The following is a 21450-nucleotide window of genomic DNA, read 5'->3' on the forward strand; positions in this document are numbered from 1 at the left end:
CCTCTCATGTGGGGCCCAGGGATCACTGGTGCTCAGGACATTGGTTTCTCCGAAAGAAAATTGAGTGTGTACTCTGAAAAGCATTCATGCATTTCAGGGAACATGGGTGGCTTAGACGTTGCACTGTCAAGTTAATGTAAGTACTGATATAAGTATGGTTTACAATAAGGTTGCTCTTGTTTAAAAATCAATTCAAAACAAATGGCTTACTGTATCCAAATTCCTGAACTGTTGTTTTTCTTTTTTTTTTTGCTATTGAAAATCAAGGAAAGAGATGAACAGAGGGAGGCACAAATGGATAACCAGAGTCTCAGCCTGTCCTCTCCTCTAGCCTTGGGAAATGGCTCTCAGTAGTGTGGGTAGTAGGATCTGGTCTTTCCAGTGTAAAGAGTGTCTTTTTTTGTAGCTCTTTGTAGGGATGGTATGTATGAGTCTCTATGTATAAAATGTCCTTTGTCACTGGTCCACTTATCATTGGGTCACAGGCAGACTGAGACTAGGAAACTTTCATTGAATGGAACTTTAAATGTGATTTCTAAAAATTCAGAATTTCTTTCTTTAAGGATTTTTATTGGTTTTGTTTGGACCAAAATACTTTTCCTTTAAGTTTTATTTGAAGTAATTTAGCATTCTTTCTATTTCTACTAAATGCTAGGTACTTTCACAGTCATTAGTTTAATCTTCACGTCAGCATAAAGGTACATGAGTTGACTCAGTTGTACGGATGGCGATATGGAGGCTCAGAGAGTTGAGTGATTTCTCAAGTCCACAGGTCTATGAAGTTAGAGATCCAAGATTTAAATCCCCTTTCAAAACCTTCCTGCCATACCACAGTCTATCTGGCAATAGATTCTGTTAAGACAAGTAGAGTTTTCCCAGTTTTAGGCACCATAGATACAAATAAATATTTATTTTTAAAGAAATCTAAGTAGATAATAGACTAGGCATGGCAGTACTAAAAGTTATCCAGAGAACTGTCTCAGTCAGTTTTGGGAAGTTGAAAGGCATACTTTGATGATCTGGGCCCATGACTATGAATACCATCCAGTTCTTTCCTACAGCAAACACCAGAGCTGGAGAAAGCCAGGGGTTCTTAGCTTGATAGATGCAGTTAGATACTCAGTAAAGAGTCTCTTAATATGCAAGGCTGTGGGCAGCCACATTTGACTTTCATAATGATAAGCTAAATAATTCTGTGCAGTGATTCATGGAGACAATTGGATTCTCATGTTCTCCTTGGAGCTGTTTATGATAATACGTTACCAGCAACTGCAAGTGAGAAATTTAAAGCAAATAGCTATAAGGAAGGTAAAGAGGTACAGAGGTGTGGAGAGAAAAACACAAGGTAGTGGTACTTTAGCTATCTGTGGAAACAGAGTGTTTTGTGTATATTAAAAAAATGCAGAAGTCTGTATTGCTGATGAAAACCTTTCTTCAGCTTTTACAGACATTGATAGTTTAGAACAATTCATGCCCTTGTGTATGAAGCTTTTCTGCCTCTTTCCCTAGAAGTTAGGGTATATTTAATATCCTATGCAGTCAGGTTTTAAGAGACTATTTGAGTCCTGTGCCCTTACTGGGATCAGAAGAGACAGTTGTATCTAAATGAATATTGCTAGAGCTTCCATTTCCCTTTCATCAGGGCTCTCCCAACACCTTTTTTTTTTTTTTTTTTTTTTTGGTTTTTCGAGACAGAGTTTCTCTGTGTAGCTTTGTGCCTGTCCTGGATCTTGCTTTGTAGACCAGGCTGGCCTTGAACTCACAGAGATCCACCTGCTTCTGCCTCCTGAGTGCTGGGATAAAAGGCATGCACTACCACCACCTGGCTCCAACACCTTCTTTTATAGCTGGTGTAGCAGTAGGAGTCATACCTCTTGAAGTGGTTCCAGATCTGACCTGTGCCAGGGTAGCTTCTGTGGTCCCATCCTCTAGGCCTTGAAATGAATGAACAGTGATATCTTCGGATTTCACTATTGACCATTTAAGGATATAGTTGTATGTGGGTAATCAATGCTGACCAAAAATGTAAGCTAGAAAAGCATGTTTTACGTTAAGAAACAGTTCTTAGAAACTACAGCGCACCTCTCAGTCTCCTGTACTAGAAGCTGTAGTTACTTACTCAATTGATTTTGCTGTCAAAGTGTCTGGAATGAGAGTCAGGTGGCCTGTTCAACAACCTCCTCTTCTTCCTTCTTTTTCTCCTCCTCTTCTTCCTGCTTGTCTTACTTTTTTATTGCCATGACAAAAACACTATGACTAAGGCAACTTATAAAAGAAAGCTTTTAATTTGGGAGATCACAGTTCCAGAGAGTTAGAGTTCATGACCATCATGGTAGGGAGCATGGCAACAGGCAGTAGGCATTGATGCCAGAGCAGCAGCTAAGGGCTTACATGTGAGACAACAACATGAGGCACAGAGAGAAAGTTAACTGGGAATGACTTCAGCCCACCCCTGGTGACATATCTCCAACAAGACCCTAATTCTTCCCAAACAATACCACTAACTGCCCAAACATCCAAATATAGGAGCCTGTGGGGGCCATTCTCATTCAACTCCCACACTGCTCCTCTTCTTTCCCTGCTCTCTCCCATCTCTTCTTTCTCCTTCTCCTTTCTCATCTCTCTTTGCCTGTCTTTACCCCTCCCTACTCCCAGGTGTTATCTAGTAATCTGATACCTCCAACTCCAGGATTAGGAATTATCTTTTATTTTTGAAGTACTAGGGATCAAATCCAGTGCTAGGAAAGCACTCTGCCATGGAGCTATACCTCAGGCCTAAAAGAAAACAAAAGAGAAGGGATCTTTTCACTAAAGCTTAATTAAGTGAGCAATTTAGAACACACACACACACACACACACACACACACACACACACACACAGAGAGAGAGAGAGAGAGAACATTCATAATAAAATATTATATGAAGGGAATATATTAGTAATGAAGGATTCATGTGATAATTAGAAATGGTTAATAACTTTTTCACAAATCTTTAACCTAGGAGTTAGATCATCAGCGTTCCCACTCTGCCCTCTGTTTGCTTGGTATGGCCATGTGTGAGTGCTGTTTTATTTTCTCTTTGTCTTTAGGAGACAGGGTTTTTGCTGTGTGGTCCTGGCTGGCCTCAGAGTTACTATGTAGACAGAGAAAGCCTTGTAGCTGAAGCTATCCTCCTGTCTCTGCCTCCTGAGTGCTAGGATTATAGGAATGTGTCATCTCACTTGGCCTTAGGTTTTATTTTTTTAATAAGCATTTTTTCTTTATTTCCTCATCATTAAACATGGCAGTGACATCACTTAACTCCTACAGTTGCCTGAGAACATGAGCTTACATTGTATGTAGTAGCACAGAGCACAGGGCAGGGCTTTTCTAAGCTTCTAGTGGAAACCATGCATTTTTCAGTGATTTCTCCAATGTCCATCTGTCTAACCATCACCTATCCATTTATTACCCTATTTGTTCATCTTTTTAACGTTCCTGGAAACATAAATTAATGATTGGTTTGACCTTTTAATTGCAGATATGTTTAAAATTTGAAATGTATTTAATGGGTCAGAGCATGTGGAAAGAGAAGACAATCATGTATGGAGGTATAGAAGCTTCATTTTGAACCTCTGTCACAGCTGTGTTTCTGCTTAGTTTAATACCCTACCTGTTTCTCCTTACTCATTTAATAGCATTTAAACAATTGGGTAATACTTACTGATGTTGTCCTTGCACTAAATATTGTACTAGGTTGACACCACGGGATGCAGAGAAACATGAATATTGTTCTCTTTCTTGGAAACTCTATAGCCTGTTGGAATAATTTACACAATTGTTTATATTTATCATTTTTCATTAAAAAAAGGTTGTGTAGGGTGTGTGCATCAGATATTGAATAAATGTTTCAAGAATGACTTCCCAAGAGGTGAGGGAAATGACAGGGGCAGGTAGAACAGAGGCAGCCAAAGTGAGCAAAGCTTAAGAGTACCAGTGCACACAGAGCAGAAAGTGAAGGTGTAGCCTGGGGAAGGCGGGTTTAGAAAAGTTGGGTGGATCTGGGTGCAGGGCCTGAATGCCTGGGCCAGGAGTTTCGATTTCATTGTGTCTCCAGGGGAGAGCTACTGATGTGTTTTGATTAGGAAAATGGAGGCAGTTGGAATGGCCGCAGTTCACTTGAAAGAGGAAGGCAATGAAAGAGATAAGCTAGTTTAGGCTACTGGAGTTTGAGCCTGATGCACAGCAAACCCTCTCCTGAGGTAATTATAAGTATGGTGAGCAAGGAGGGCCTGAGAGACATCACCAGGGGAGTTTGATGCAGCTGAGGTAGGCTGGCAGTAAGGAGCCTTGACCCTTCTGAGAATTATGCTCTTCTGGACCCAAGTGAACAAGGGAAGGTGCTGTGGGAAATTCTGATGAAGTAGGTTTTAAGTTTCCTTGCTATGGCATTGTGGAGTTTATCTTGCTATTAATAACTTGTGGTTGTTTGGGGCCTTTCTGGAAGAAAGAGAGCTCTCAATATTGGAACTAGAAAAATAGTCATGGCGTTTAGAAATAAAACAGGGAGATGCTTGACCGAGAGTACAGGGGCAGAATAGAGGTGAGGGGGGCAGCCTCAGCCCTGGAGTCGTGTGTCAGTAACTGTTCACTTAAGTGAAAGAGAATGATCTGTTTGCTCATCACCCCTCTCTGCCCTCCCTTCTGCCTTTCTTTCTAGTACCATTGAGTAGCTGTAAGGTGTGGTGCATGCTGCCAAGCACTAAGATCCAGTAATGAACGGGACAGGTGTGAGCCTGTCTGTGGGCCACACGGGATAAAAACCTTTGAATGATTACTCTTTTCTTCCACTTAATGGAAGCTTGTGACAATGTCTGCTGGAACCCTGGAAATATTTCTCTGACAAGGTGTGCCTTTTCTTGTGGGTATTCTTTATTATCTCTCTATTGTAAGGAATACCATGTGGGTGCATTACTTCAAGGAATTTCTTAAAATAGCCTTCTCTGAAGTTCAAAACTCCTGATCACATCTCCTCAGCTAGGAGGTTTTACTGTGTAAGGTCATGTGTAGGATCTTCTAGAAGAAAAAAATTGTTATATTACTTGAAAATTTTAAGATTGAGAAAAATGTTTTCCTAAAAGTCTTTTTATTTTTTTCCTCATTCAAACGTTTCACTGGATGACAGGGAATGATCACATATAGTCAAAACTTGCTCCAGAGACCTGACTTCTCTCATGGTTCTCCCCACTTAAAGATTCTGACTGTGCACTGTGTGAGCAGTCTGTGTGTGAGAGCATCTTTTGCCCTTCCCTTATGACACAGGAAAATGGAGAAAGTGGAAGACAAGGAGACTGAATGTCCAGTTCAGACTGGTCTCAAGGAAATGTCCAGACAGGGAGTGAGATACCAGATTGTCACCTTCTGATTTGAATTCTCAGATTCTGGCTCAGGCAGTCCTGAGCTGTTGGTGGTGCCCAGTTTGTTCCTTCACCTGGTGCGGGTCTCTCTGTTCCTCTGCTAGACTTGCTCCCGGGGGGTGAATGATTAGAACTGGTACTTTGTAGAGCAGAGGTGAGAGGCAGAAGTGGAGTACCAGACTTCAGCAACCTTACACACCTTCCTAGTAAAGGAAAGACAGTATTGATGGAAGAAAGGGAAAGTCCTCTAAAGTGGGAGTGTTTGGGGAAAGGGAAGGGTCTTTGTTTTTCCATATTGGAGGGACTGAGCTGACTCTGAGTATTTTACATTTTGAGTTAGATATGAAAGAGCTTTACGAAGTAGGTTTCCTTTTGATGTGTCAGATTACTAATGATAGTTAATAATAATAAAAACTAATAATAGTTTTTACCTGGACCATAGTATCTTCAGCATGTGGGACAACCAGGTCAAGTTTTTTTTTTAGAGCTTTCAAACCAAACCAGTTTGGATTTATTGGGGTCCTCAGGAGAGTGAATCAATTTGGTCACCAGATTTGGGCAAGTATTTGAGATGCTGAAAGTCTCAAAAATAATTGTAGAAATGTATCTTATTCATGGTCATTTTTCTAAATTTGGATAGAAATAATCAAGTTTGAAGATAAATTTCCAAATTCAAAAATTTAGGCCAATTTAGAAGACCAAGATAAAACATACAGTTTCTTTCTCTTTTAAGGAAAAGTTAAGTAAAATCTAGTGAGGTTGAATTCTGCTTGCTTTTCCACTCTCAGGAAGGATTCTAGGCTAGAAGGAAATTTCTAGAGGTGAGAATCTTTTGTGATGGACATGCTGCTGAGTGTAATGGGTGTAAGCCGCTGTGATGTCACCCGTAGGCCTTTTATCCTGTCAGCAAGGGTGCAGGGATCCTGTTCATATTTGTTTTCATTTTCCATAGATTGGCCTTTCTTGTTGTTTTCCATTTTTATTTGATGTCAGACTAATAAAGCATACTGTTACATAACATGGAGCTCATATCGCACACTCAGGATGAAAACACACTCCTTCTTGGGGAGCCCGATAGATGTGTTTACTCTGTAGAGAGGGTTAGATTTGATTTTTTGTTTTCTTTGTGGTAATTATGTTTGCACTTTGCTGATCACTACTTGTGCATTATTACAATGGAAGGTGACAATTTGATTGTCTTCAATTGGAGAAACAAGTAATTTTATATTCACCAAGCTGTCAGGTAACACTAACTCACAGTACTGAGAGCTCCTGGCAATGTGGTTTGGCACCTATATTTAACTGCTTTGATGCTTGTGTAACCTCTGCTGAATCAGAAATGCTTCAGAGACGGTTTTCAGGACTGTGCAATGAGGTTTTCATTAAGTAGACAGACTGAAAATGAACTGCAAGGCCAGGCTTCTGTTCCCCTCCTTTCTTCTGCCACTTCCTTCTTCCTTTCTTTCCCCTCTCCCTTCCTTCTCCCCACCTTCTCTTTCCCATCCTTCTTAGATAGGAATCTGAAATGTGTCTGATGTTTCCTTACCAGAGAGAATTGCCCCATAGCTTTATGTAACTGAAGAGAACCTAGAAAATCAGCCTCTTTACATAATTTTTGTCCAGCATTGCCATGCTTGAGATATCAAGTTTTCATCTTTCTTTCTCTCTCTTCTTTTCTGAAAATATTAGTCAATGAGTGACAATGGAGGAAGAGTGGGGGACCCAGGGATAGCTTCCTATACTTTCTGTCTGAGATGTGGCTCTGGTCTGTGACTTTTCTTAATAAGCAGATGAGATGTCCCAAAATTGGACATCTCTATTAGTGGATCAATTTCAGCTTAGTGGGGACTCCCCTTGAAAAATTAGGGTTCTCATCCTATGTGAAGAGGATATTCTAAGTGAGCATGTGGAAATTAATTCATTATGCTGTTATTTTAGACAGCCTTCTTTCACGCAAGCCACGAAGAGGTCTTTCAGTTGAGCTGTACAGTGGCTGAGCTTGATTAAAACCCTCTGAGTTAGAGTGTGTATTTATAGTAGCCATTGTTTGGTTTTGATCTGACTGTCAAGCCACTGATTTTATTTATACTCTCTGGTAGTGGCTTTCCAAAGCAAAATTCCCAACAGCTACTGGTAGATAAACTGTGAGAAAATTCAGTTTTATTTCTATCAAGCAAAAAGTGTAGTGGCTCCATGATATCAAGTTGTTTTGATTTTAGTAAGGAACTGTATATGAAGGGGAAAATGTGATAACTGTAGGTTTTCCATAGGCAGTCAATCAGAGGCCAGCCGCTGGGCAGGTTGCCTGTGCCTTCTAGCAGACACTGACCAATTAGACAGACAGAGGTGGTTACGTGATGTAACACTATCAGGAGAAACAATTCATGAGTCAAAGCATTCCAAGACATATGAGCTCTAGTCCAAAGAACAGTCTTAAGCTATATAAAGTGACAGCAACATTGTCAGCTAAATATAGACTCCAGAGACAAACTTTGATGACTTGAGAGGAATCTGTTCCAGGTAGTTCCTGTTCTGTAAGAACCTCAGAGGGCCTTTGGTGACAATTTTGGTGCATTGGTATGGAAAATTAGAGGCCTTGGGAAATTCAAGTCCCATTAATTTAAGCCCCTTCTTATTCACATGTCAAGTGTATTTCATTTGCCTCATCTCTGTCAACTTGACAGCTTGTTCAGATCAGTGAGTTTCCTAACAGGTATCAGCTCTTGGTGGCTCTAAAGAAACTCTGAAAGAGGGGCTGAAATGCTAGAAGGAAGACAGGACTGTAAGTTTTCCAGTAGCCCTGAGAGCACTACTCTTGCATTCTCTCAGTTGCTTATTAAACTTGGACAAGGAAGAAAAAACTTGTAAAAGCCCACAGGCATTTGGAGGTGGATTAGAGAGGACATGGGATTGTGGCTTCAAAGAACACTGAGACCCAGCAGCAGCTGTGACCTCGCCAGGGGAAGGTCCTACAGGAGTGTCTTCATTTATTATTATTTTTTAATTAAACATTTAAAGATCTATTTATTTTATGTGAATGGGTGTTCTGCCTACATGTACATCTGAGTACCACACAGGTGCCTGGTGATCTCAGATGTCAGAAGGGGACATTGGATCCCCTGGAACTAGAGTTACAGAGAGTTGTTAGCTACCATGTGGGTGGTGGGAATCGAACCCAAGTCCTCTGCAAAAGCAACAGGTGTTCTTCACCAAATGGGCCATCTCTCCAGCCCCCCAGCACATTCTTTACTTTAGAGTTAGGCTTTTCTTTGTAACCCTCTTAAGTCCTTGAACGTGGGAATTAGAGGCACAGGAAGAGGTTTGGAAGTCATTCTTTGCTCTGGGCTGGGTGGACTGGAATCCTTTGTGAGGTTCCTGGGTATTGTGCATTTTGGCAGCTGAACATAACTGTTACTCATGATCCTTAGAGTGAGAGGCACTATGTTATATTTTTGGAAAACCAGTTTATTTCTCAGTATCAGATCAAGTGTTGTGTTCTAGTAGTAATGAATTATCTAACTGGGATGAGTCCACATGGGTTGTCCAGAACTGATCTTCAGAAAAAAAATGTAAGTGTTGGACTGAACTTTAAAATGTATCTTATAAGTAAATGAACTATTAAAGTGCTGCTTTATGTTAGAACAGCATGTCTTTTTTATTTTTAGTTTTATTGCTTCTTTTATTCTTGAGATTATAATATAATTACATCATTTCCTCTTCCCTTTCCTCACTCTGAACCCTCCCATATACCCCTCCTTGCGCTCTTTCAAATGGCCTCTTTTTTATTGTTGTCACACACATGTATGTATATGCACAGAATTCTTCTGAATAAGTGTAACATACCCCTAAAGTGAGTGTTATTTGATAATAATAAAAAAGTAATGAAATATTAGAAAATAATTCTATGCCATAATATTGGAATGGTTATGCATAACAAACTTCTGAAGCAGACGACTTAATGTATGTATGAATGCTCACCATCCTCATTCTTCCATGTAGCTCAGACTACTTCACTTTTCTTGTTTAAGAGCAGGAAGTACCCTTACCATGTGAGTTACTTTGTAGTGACTTAAACATTCATACCTTACTCCAGGGCTTGAGGTGGAGGTCACTTTTGTAGAGATGGAGCTGTTCCTGTTGGCATTCTGGAGAATATTATTAATTATGGGGGCATTATCTCCATCCACCTCATTCCCCCAAATCTTAAGCTGGAAGTTATTCCCAATGATCTAGCATTCAGGGAAATTCACTTGATCTGTTGGGCAGAGACAGTTCTAGTGTAGGGAACACATGACGGGAACTGAGTTTTACATGTCCCAAAGACATATAATAAAAATCTTTTTGGAGGTTTTCCTTGATAATAGCTATGCCCCAGAAAACCATCTTGTTTAACCAGTGTGATAAGTTGACAATGTAGTTTTCCTCTCTGATTATAATGTGCTCTGTGTAGTCAATACACTGGTACCATGTGAGTGTAATTTCCTCTTTTATTTGATCTCCAATGCACTGTATTATAAATAAACAGTTAAAAAAAACACCAAACAAATCTGTTGCATTTCCTTTTAAGATTGTACCACTGTAGACACTTGTTCTAGTAAAGTAGAATTGGGCACATTTGATTGCATTTAAATTTTTCATGCTTCAGCAGTTTGGCTGGGAGCACAGCAAAGAAAAATCCCATGAGCGAGGAGAGTTGAGAATAATAGAACTTGATTTTGTGTATTATAGCGGCAACATTTGCGCTGCTTTAGTAGGGTTGTGTCAGCACTTCCATTATAAACCCCTGTTTTCAGGGGCTCTAACTAGGAAGATTTTTTTTTTAATACAAATTAAAAAAACAATTCATTTGAATGATTTTAAGTTATAATAGAGCAAAAATAAAACAAAGTAAAGTCACATAGAAATTGACCATTTTCACAAGGATTTTAATTTTTCTTTGCTCATTAGTTGTGTGGGGCATAGCTAGGTAAGGTACTACTAGCCAACATACAGAGGGGGGTGGTGGGACTATTTTTGTGATGGATAGTATCAACCATGAGTGCATTCAAAATAAGTGCAAGAATTCCACACAAAGCTGAAGAATCTTAATTAACTAGGTGCATTGATTCATGGATTCATAAAGCAGTTGACTGGGTATGGTGGTGGGAGTAAGGGTATCACCAAAGTCTCTAGTGTCTGTGCTTTCTGGAGTATAATTCAGTTGCTCGAGGAAAATGTGTGAAAGGGGAAATTCTAGAGTGCCAAGGTGAGGTTACTTACGAGTGCTTGAGGTGCACGGCTGGTGTGAGTTTAATTCCCAGAACCCGCTCCTGAAAGTTGTCCTCTGAGCCCTACGTGCACTACTTGGCAAGTGCATGTTTACACCTCCTCCTTTATCCTCCACACCCAAATATTAAAAACAACAGAAAAGGGGTAATACTAAAGAGAGGAAATGAATGAGGATGTAATCAGTTAAATTGAAAGATTGTATAACAATTTACGTGTAAAAATTAGGGAACCAGATCCAGTAGCAGTAAATCTATGATTTATTTTCTAAATTATATGATAGGAAGATGGCTCAGCAGATAAAGGTGCTTGCAGCTAAAGGCAGTGACAAACTGAGTTCAATCCCTAGGACCTATATAGTGGAAGGAGAGAACCCATTCTTGCAAGTTGCTGTCTGGCCTCCACACATGCAGCCTATGCATGTGCACATGCACACAATGAATATAATATTAAAAAATATGTATTAAAAATACGTTGTGTGCGTTTTCCTATAAAACAAACAAAACCACCACTTAGAACAGTGGTTCTCAGCCTGTGGGTTGTAACACCTATGAGGCTCACATATCAATCAGATATCCTGCATATTAGATATTTACATTATGATTCATAACAGTAACAGAATTACAGTTATGAAATAGATACAACATAATTTTATGGTTGGGAGTTACCAACGTGAGGAACTGTGTTAAAGGGTTGCAGCATTAGGAAGGCTGAGAACCACTGGCCTAGAATAATACAATACAGTATCAAAGCTACTGTTGAGAACAAACTGAAACAGCCCAACATTTTTATCAAAAGGAAATACCTTGGTGAGAGAACAAGAGTCTTCTTTTCCTCTGTGGACAGCATAGTTAACAATGCTAATACAATAAGCATAGAGGAGTAAGTAAAGTATGACCTGAAAAGTGCTCTTGGGACACAGCATGTTGACCTCTTGATGAAGGGATGGACTGGGGAGCCAGGCATGCCTTCTTCCCTGGTTCTCCCACCTCACCTACTTCTCTGTCTCAGTTGTGGTGTGAGCTGAGGATGAACAGTTGGCTTTAATATATTGCAGCCTATCTGGTATTTGCAACCTTGATACACATTTGTGTTTGTGGGTGTAAAATAAAAGACAGCTTGTGTGCCACTGTCAATCGGCTCTGATGGGTCACTGGAGGGCTCACCAGAAGACTGCCGATGAAGGAGAGGTGAAGCCTTCCCCACTAATTGTATTCAGCGTGTAATTTCTAAACTTCCCTCTGAATTTTGATTTTCAATTAACACTCCCCATTTGAAGATAATTTTCTATTTAATGTAATTGCAGGAAATAATTTATTGGCTGATTAAGACTGAGGACCCAGCCTTCCTTAAGAAAAACACTCTCACCAGCCAGCCTTTAAAAACTCATAGCTTTGGACCGATTGAGTCTATTTTTACAGCTGCAGGGTTGTTTAATGAGGATCATACACTATTGTTAACCAGTATAGTCTGTCGTCAAAATGATTCTTTAAGAGATGGTTTGCATTTTTGGGTTTTGTATCATGATTAATTTTTACTAAAGCAATAATCACAGATACTGCTGTTAGAAGGCACCAGACAACTTTGTAATAAGAGGCTGTTTGTTGGGAGGACCAAAGTCACTTTGAGTTTTGGATTATGACTTTCACTTGTATTTAACTGTTTCTAAAAGGTGACAGTCTACTCATTCATTCATTTCTAATGTGTGTGATTACATTAGAGCTAACTGCCCATTATCTGAACAATGTAAACACTCTTGCTGTCTGTTACCACCCCTTGATAACTTGCAGGACAATTAGAATTGCCTGGTTTTGCTATAGTATTTGTGGGGCTAGTAGTAGGTTCTGTAGTGACTTTGAATACGGAGACTCATCCTTTGGTTATGATTTTCCATGTGTGCATGTAGTTGTACATTTGTTAGTATCAAAATAAGTCACTCATGAATGTGTCTGAGTCTTTGAAATAGTACTCTTTAGAACATTCAGTTTCTCTCTTTCTAGGGAAATAGAACTGTTCTTCTGTACACTTCCCCTATTTTATCCTCCATTCTCATCTAAATAGATGAAAGTTTTAGTATTTGTACAATGATTATTATAAATAGGTATCAGCATTTTAATATGTTTCAAAGCACTTCAAAAGCCTGTAATACTTTTATTTAGAACTGTGCATAATTAGATTAGCTGATCTTCTATTAATGTTTTTCACTGTAGGATACTAACTCTGAGCCCCCTCATTAATTGTGAGAAATTTAGCATTAGCTGTTAAATCCTATGTGAAACATGGGCTGCTACATAAAAACTACTGTTTAAATTGGAATTAACTTAATTATTTTTCCTTGCACTTGATATTTCCTTCACTGCAATATTCATGAAAGCATGTGACAGATTTGTAAATTTAACTGTTAATCTCAGATTTCTAGACCCTTTAATCAGTATTTATTTGTCTGTAGAAACAGTACAGGCAAGTTAATGATTTGCTAATTTGAAAAATGCTCATGTGGTTCCCTATGTTAACTGATTTGTGCATTTAAAAAATGGTATGAAATCAATTAATGTTAAAGAGCAATTAAGGTGGCGATTGTATTCCATTCATTACATAGCAGTTTCAAAGGAAATACAATAAATGAAAATCAACCTGAAGTTTTAGTAAAAAAAAAAAATGGTTTATTCTCTTAATTCGTAAACTTTTATTGGTTTTGTCACTAACCACTTTCCTAAGAAATTCATCTTTCTAAAGTGATGTTTTCAAAGTTTTGTAATTTTGTATAACATTGTGATTTCTGATCTCGTATGAAACACAAAATGAAGACCTCATCACACAGTCTCTTGATTGTTTGTAGAGACTTCAACAAATGATATTGTTTTAGAACTTTTGGTATGCACAATAAGCATTTAATTTTTTCATAGTAAATGCTATAAATCATGTACATACTTTCTGTCATGAAATAGAGGCATAATTACTTCAGAAACTCAACTCAAATGCCACAAAGTTGTTATAAGATTTATCTAACTCTAGAAGCTACTCAGTCAACTTATCACTTAAAAAATTAAAAAGCAATACTTAAAGCATTTTAGCATCTTGGAGGTCTTCAGAAAAGCTTCACATTGGCCCTTGGTGTGAGGTCTGACATTCACAATCAAGGTGTAAGCGAGGAAGTCATAACCAATTTATTTAGCATATTAAGGACAAATTGCTTACTCAGTTTCTATTTTTTACATATGTTTATTCCTTTCCTTCAGTGCTATGGGAGAAAGTTAGATATTTTTGCTCTGAAGTCATTCTTCAAACTGGCTCATCAGTCAGTTCATTCACCCGTTCCTTTCATTGCCAACCACCAACCTAATTACTCTCCCCAAACTCATAATCTGGTTGGGAAGGCTAGGAGGAAGGATGTACAAATACAAATATTGTACATCACGAAAACTTATAAAGATCATATTTGGGAATTATGTAAGAGAAAGTAGGCAGCAGTTAGTGGGAAGATGTTTAGAGAGTGAAAACAAGAGGGGAATGAACAGATAGGCCATCAGTTCTTTGTCTGCAGTTTAGACTGTTAAAATCTCTCAATTTCAAGGATTTTTATTTTATTTTATGCTCAAATTAGTCAAATACAATGGATGGCATCTAATTTTGTTGTTGAGAGTCCCCTTTAATCCATGGTGTTTTCCTTCTTCTGCAGAAGAATGTCTTCCAAGCAAGCCACCTCTCCATTTGCCTGTACAGCCGATGGAGAGGAAACAATGACCCAGGATTTGACCTCAAGGGAAAAGGAAGAGGGCAGTGATCAACATGCGGCCTCCCATCTGCCTCTGCACCCCATAATGCACAACAAACCTCACTCCGAGGAGCTACCAACGCTTGTCAATACCATTCAACAAGATGCTGACTGGGACAGCGTTCTGTCATCTCAGCAAAGAATGGTGAGCACTGAAAGCCTGGTGATGGCTACCAACTGTGTCTCTATCCTCATTACCAGTAGATGCTTTAAGGAAAGCTAAAATACGCGGCTTCAGTGTTATTCCTGGCCAGGTCATAAAGCAAACATGGGACATACATTTGCATTATTTTAGTAACTGGGAAAACTTGGAAAGCAGTTTGTGATCTAGGCTATGTCCATCATCAGATCCACTTGACAAAAGAATATTGATTTGCTTCTTAAACAAGAGGAAGTCAGTTATTTTATTTTTTTCTATTCCAATTTAATGTGATGAATTTAGTAATGTCATAAATAGGTAGTAAAATGAAATGCAGTTGTGTATTAATGTTGAGAAATTAAGCAAATATGTCCATGTGAATGAGATCATAGTGTGACTACATCTTCAAATAACAAAATGTCAGTATCTACCATTTTTAATGACAAGTTTTGATTTATAATAAAGACTTTCCTATATGTTAATTTCAAAGGAACATACAAGGCTCCAATCAGACTGCATGGTTTTCACTACAAGCAGAAATGACATGTCAGGTGATACAGGAGAGTAGGCAGCTTTCCAATGGTAAATTCTATCTTCTAACCATCAAAACATAAACCTTAGGAGTGACTTAATTATCTAGTCCAAACAAAAATCTTTATTTATTTTTATCATATGGAAGAAACCAGAACCTTAATATGTCTTATGAAATTAGAAGTTTCAACTTTGGCTTGTATTTCTTAACTTGTACATAACCAAAAATTAAGTTAATGGAAAAAATCTTAAGTAGACAATGAGAGTTTTCTTCCTTAACAAAAACAAAAATATCATTCAAAATGCCTTTACTAACAAAAGCACATGTGGAGATGAATAACTTGAATAGGGAGAAAGTTTTCAAATGATTTTGTTGAAATAGGTGGGAAGGGGGTGGGGAATCAAAAGATGAATGAAGCATGTCTTGAATAATTTTAGCTTTACTCCAGGATCCAAAGACTTTTATTTATTTTTCATACATCTTAATTATACAGATTAACAAATTTCATTATGACATTTCCATACATGCATAAAGTATTTTTATTATGGTTTCCTGCTCTACTACCATTTCTCAAGCACCCTCTTTCTTTCCTTTTCTATTCTACATTCCTAATAGTCCTTTCAGGTCAATGTTCCCCTCTCCCACCATACTTGACTTAAATTGCGTATATGGGAGGATATTTGTTTTTGTGCATTCGATTTATTTCACTTAACATGGTGATCTCCAGATTTTCTTCCCCATGGTGTCATTTTGTTCTTCTATATGTGGGGAATCAACGATGTATAGTTTTCTGGCTGGAGATTTATCTCTCCAGATAGGAGTGAAGGCAAGTATATAGTGAGGGAAGGAAGAAGTGCATTTTCTGATTGAATTCAACTCGTTCATTCCTTGTCTCCAAGGTGGCATGGCTAAGATGGGTAGCCAGGCTCTGCTCCTTACTTATCAGCAGGATAACAAGACTCTGCTTGGTCTTTATTTAAACAAATATTTATTGGGCACCTCCTGGATACCAGGCATTCTACTAATACATTTCTATTATGGTGAAGCAGATGTGATCTATGCCATCCTGGAGTTTGTATTGTTGGACAGGGGATAGAAATGCAAATAACATATATAGTTAAAGTTGTGACATGTGCTGTGAAGATCAGAATGTTGTCTGAAAGCACAATGAAGTGAGTCTAACTTTGAATAGATGGTTAGGATGCCATCTCCAAGTTAAGGGTGACAAGAAGTAGTCAGGGTAGGGCAGAGGAAATCCATTGAGAGAGCAGTGTGTGTGGAGTATCTGAGGTGATAAAACCATAAATTAATGAATTTAAGGAAATGAAAGATGGTCTTTGTGGTCAGAGGATAATGAATGAAGATACATCAGATGTGGTTGGAAGAACAGATAGAGGCCATATCATAGAGGCCTCGGAGATGGCATTGTGGAGGTGAGATTTCATCTGAGTGCAGTGGGAACGAACAGCCTTTGAAGGGCGGAAGAACGTTTCTCACAGATAAGTCCAGCTGTGGTTCGGTGAATGGATGGGCATGCGGCAAGAGTGAAAGGAAGGAGCCACGGGGATTTCTGTGTCAGAAATGTAGATGGAAGATTGCAGTGGCGTGGATTAGTGTAGACAAAGAAGGCATGCAGAGAGGGATTGGTTCACGATAGTCTTCCTTTGATGCCATGTGCAGGCCTGACCAACTAAAGTAACTGGAATGGAAAATGTATGGGTAGAGGCAGGGACAATACAGTTCAAGTTCTGTTTCTTCAGAGGGCACTTTCTTGTTTTTCCCAGAAAAACTTTATTTTTGGCAAGTTCCTTTTCTGAGTTAGTCTGAAACTTTCGTTATGCAGAATTTGTCAAAAAATAGATGCTAATGTGTATGTAATAACTTATGTTACATACGATTCATGGTAGTATAAAATAGCTTAAGGTTGCAAACATGTTATAGATTAGTGTGAGAGGGACCATTCTCATAGAAATGTTTCCAAACTTTTGCTAGAGCTTTTGTTCTCTGAATGCTGGGAAGCCAAAATATTTGTTTAACTCCCACTCTATAGCATTTCCCAGCTGTGTGCTTATATGGTGCAATAAAAGGATTTAACAAATGGGAAATAGCAGCTGCATGTGGAAACTCTCTTTGTGTTCCCTCTTCACCAGATAGATTCAACAATGTGGCAACTGTAACCTTGGACCTGCAATGACCTAGGATGCAGATCAGGTCACCAATCAGGTTCTGTTTTTTGTAAAGAAAAAACAACGGAAGGATTTTAGGTTCCTACCAGACCTGCAAGTGTGTGTGTGTGTGTGTGTGTGTGTGTGTGTGTGTGTGTGTGTGTGTGTGTGTGTGTTTGAGTAGGAAGACTGTGACTGAAGTAAAATTCAAATTATTTCGTTAACTATGAATCCAAAGGAGCACTGATGAAGAGACCTGAAGTTTGTACTTCTCTTCACTGGATCTCGAGTGCTTCTTTTGTTGTTTGTAGTTTTCCCATTTAGTCAGCTGAGTCCCATAAACTACTGTGGAGAAGTAAAAGCTAAGAATGAGTCTACAGACCACAACATTGTTAGGACCTCTTCCATTTCTGTCATTTAGTTTCCACGATGGTCCTTATCTCCCTGACAGCATTTTGTCTACTGAGTTCAGAAGGGTTTCAATGGGAAGACCTGAGAGGTGGCTTTCTCTAGGCAAAGGCAGAAAAAGCATGAAATTCTGCCAATCTCCATGACTTGACTAGAAAAAAAGTTACATGTTAGAATTCTGGTTATTTTGAAGTAGAAATTCAACAAAATAAGATGCTACACACAGTTTCCAACAAGTAGGACAATGTGTAGTATTCTAAGCACAGAAGGAATATCAAGATTTTAGGGAAGGGAATTCACAGACCAATGCAATATAAAACATTTAGACACATTTTACACAATTATAGAAACCAGAACATCCATCTTTAAATTTTGTATCTTATATAAATTGGTGACTTTTTTTTGATGGTTGAAATGTTAGTACACATAAAAATCGCTCTCTGCTTCTGTGTACAACCACTCTGTTATTTTCATGGCTTCAGGGTACCAATACATTTTTGGCACAGGAACATTGGCACTGTCCAGTGACATGTATTATTGTTCTCACTGGCCTTGTGCCATCAGTAAGGAATGTACCCACATAATTTCTTCATGTGAAAATGTACAGGGCATCATTCTTTCTTATGTCAGTAAAGGAACATCACTGTGATAGTTTGCAGTGACCTGTATCTGTTCTTATATGTAGTTACTTTCCATGAACGTTCCAAGTGTAGAAAGGACATATGAGGCTAGGTATTGCTAATAAATTTCTCTGCAAATACACAGATTTTTTTTGGGGGGGGATGTTGTGAAGGTATTTATATGTAACTACTTGTATCAAATGAATGAATTGAGAGGTGCATGAGTTCTCCTTTCAATACAATCTGGGTTTTTCTTTCTTTTTTTCTTTTTTTTGTTCTTTTGAGACAGGGTTTCTCAGTGTAGCTTTGCGCCTTTCCTGGAACTCACTTGGTAGCCCAGGCTGGCCTCGAACTCACAGAGATCCGCCTGCCTCTGCCTCCTGAGTGCTGGGATTAAAGGCGTGCGCCACCACCGCCTGGCAAGGGTTTTTTTTTTTTTCTTTAAAGTATAATTTTAAGAGCTATCATCATCATCATCATCATCATCATCACTGGCTACAGAAGTATGGAATGACAGCTCGGTTCCAGATACCAAGACTGCCTTGTGATAATATCAAACCTCTGTTCTAATGGAATTTGCACAGCACACAGTCTCAGAGTAAGATAATTCATATAGTGGGAGAAATCCAGTAAGGGAGAAGAGCAGAGCAGAAGGGAGAGCTTACTGGAGATGAGAAGCTTGAGTTGGAATCTGGAACAAGTCAACTGTGCAGAGATTTGTGGGTGGGTACCTAGCAAGTGTGTAATAAGTATAAAAGTCTTCTTAAAATTTATTATTTTTTATATTTTTGAATTTAAAACATGTTTTTATTCTTTGTAAATTTCATACATATATAGGATATATTTATATTTATCCACTTCCTGACTACCACCTCTCTTCAACTTTCTCTGGGAACTACCAATCCAACTCCTTCCTGACTTCATATCCTCTTAAAAATTTGTTATTATATCAATACGTTATATTAATAGTTTCCTGAGTCCAATTAGTGCTAAACACATGTAAAAGGATGTAAGGTCATCCACTGGGGCACAGACAACTTTCCAGTAGGCACATCCTTTGGTAGGGATGGAGCCTAAGCATTCCCTCCTCATCCGTGCTGGAGTTTTTACTGGTTTGATCTTGTTCAGGACTCATGCAGTTGCCACCCTGTGAGTTGATGTGTGCACCAGCTATGCCATGTCCAGAAGGCAGCATTTCACATCTCTCCTCCCTGCTGTGGGATATTCTGTATGGCAAATGTGTTGCTCCGATTGGTCAATATATAAAATACCGATTGGCCAGTAGCTAGGCAAGAAGTATAGGTGGGACTAACAGAGAGAAGAAAAGAAAGAACAGGAAGGCAGAAGGAGTCACTGCCAGCCAGCCGCTGCCAGGACAAGCCGCATGTGAAGATGCTGGTAAGCCATGAGCTACGTGGCAAGGTATAGATTTATGGAAATGGGTTAATTTAAGATATAAGAACAGTTAGCAAGAAGCCTGTCACGGCCATACAGTTTGTAAGCAATATAAGCCTCTGTGTTTACTTGGTTGGGTCTGAGCGGCTGTAGGACTGGTGGGTGACAAAGATTTGTCCTGACTGTGGGCAAGGCAGGAAAACTCTAGCTACACCTCCCCATATTCCAGCTCTGATAGCCTTTATTCCCACACTTTCATGATGGTCCCTGAACCCTGGATATGGAGAGGTTAATAGAAATGACTCATCTATTGCTAAGTACCTAAAGTCAACACTTTGACAAGTTATGAGTCTCTGTGTTAACTACTATCAAATGCAATAAGAAGCTCCTCTGACCAATGTTGAGAACAGCACAATGATACAGGCATAAAAATAAATATTAGGAGAGTTTTGACAATTGTCCATTTAGTGAAACAGCCTCAGTCTATCCCCCAATAGTGCCTATGATCTTCTAAGTCATGGACTTTTATGCTAGTATCAGCCTCTTATAGAGAAAGACTCAAACCTAATCAGAAATAATTGGTTACTATCATAATAGTCATAGCATGATTACACCAGTGGAAACATCTTTCTTGGCAGAGTGATGTTGCAGCATGCAGGGTCTAGTACTGGGAAATGTCTTTCCTGCTCTAGTAGCCTGAATATCACCTTCTGTCATTTCAAATGCTAGCCATCAGGGAGAGACTTTCCTGGTCAGTTTGTGATTTCTTAATGTCTTGCAATCAAAGTGGGTAGCGTCTTTAGCAGTTAGTACAAATATCTTTTGATTAGTGTATTTGAACAACAGAACACAGTAAGAGTGGCTGGGGAGGAAAGAATGATCTGGAATGAAATCAAGGAGGCAGACAGATGATAGATATTATAGAGACGCAAAGCCTCTAATGAAATGTTTGGACTTTATTTCAAGTGCAAGAAGAAGCCGTTGGGAGATTTTAAGCAAGACAGTAATAATGCTTTATTTAGCTTTCTGATAGATCACATTGATCTGTGTGTAAGTGTGATTGGGATGGGGCTAGAAGAGTGGCCAATTAGGGAGGTTATCCATGGAGAACATGAAGGCATGAGCTTAGTCAAAATTGAGTGAAAAAAGTGACAAGGAAACAGGCATACTCCTGATCAAACTATGGTGACTTCTGTGGTAGAACATGAAAATGTGGGTGAAGCACCAATGGTCTGCCTCTGTCTCTCTTTCTGAATTTATGTGTAGAGTGCATGTGCATATGCATGTGTGTGGGATCAATGTATGCAGCTATATGTTTGGGAGTACACATGTGCATATGTGTTTATGGAGGATAGAGGATGGCACTGGTTGTCTTCCTTGATTACTTCTCATTTTATTTACTGAGATAGGGTCTCTTGTTGAACCAAGGGCTTGCTAATTTGCCTACTCTGGCTAACTTTCCCCAGAGTTTTGGTCTCTAACTCCGGAATTCTGTGATTACAAGCTGGCCACCTTAGCTGCCTGGATTTTATGTGAGTCCTAGGGATTAAAACTTGGCTTGCTGGGAAGTGCTTTATCCACTGAGCATTATCCCCAGTCCACAAAAGGTTTTTCTTAAAAAAATGCAAAATGTTACAATAAGATTTAAAGTATAATGCATGTACATATGCCCTTGTGTATTTATATTCACAATTATATTGATATTTATTTTAGGCAAAACGTTTTTTTTATCTATATCTGAATTTGAACTACCCTA

The 21450-nt window shown here is 38.9% G+C and overlaps 1 protein-coding gene across 15 annotated transcripts in view; it reads left to right on the plus strand.

Moving 5' to 3' along the window:
- The window catches only part of Sox6 (SRY-box transcription factor 6), a 560497-nt gene that overhangs the window by 223491 nt on the left and 315556 nt on the right, over positions 1-21450 (plus strand). For all 15 annotated transcript variants that reach the window (XM_028884562.2, XM_028884567.2, XM_028884566.2 and 12 more), the window contains one exon: positions 14340-14580. In XM_028884562.2, the coding sequence (XP_028740395.1) occupies positions 14344-14580 (237 nt within the window). In that variant the 5' untranslated portion in view covers positions 14340-14343. The remainder of the gene's footprint in view (positions 1-14339; positions 14581-21450) is intronic.

The sequence above is a fragment of the Peromyscus leucopus genome, chromosome 1 (assembly GCF_004664715.2).
Source record: "Peromyscus leucopus breed LL Stock chromosome 1, UCI_PerLeu_2.1, whole genome shotgun sequence".
Taxonomy (NCBI): domain Eukaryota; kingdom Metazoa; phylum Chordata; class Mammalia; order Rodentia; family Cricetidae; genus Peromyscus; species Peromyscus leucopus.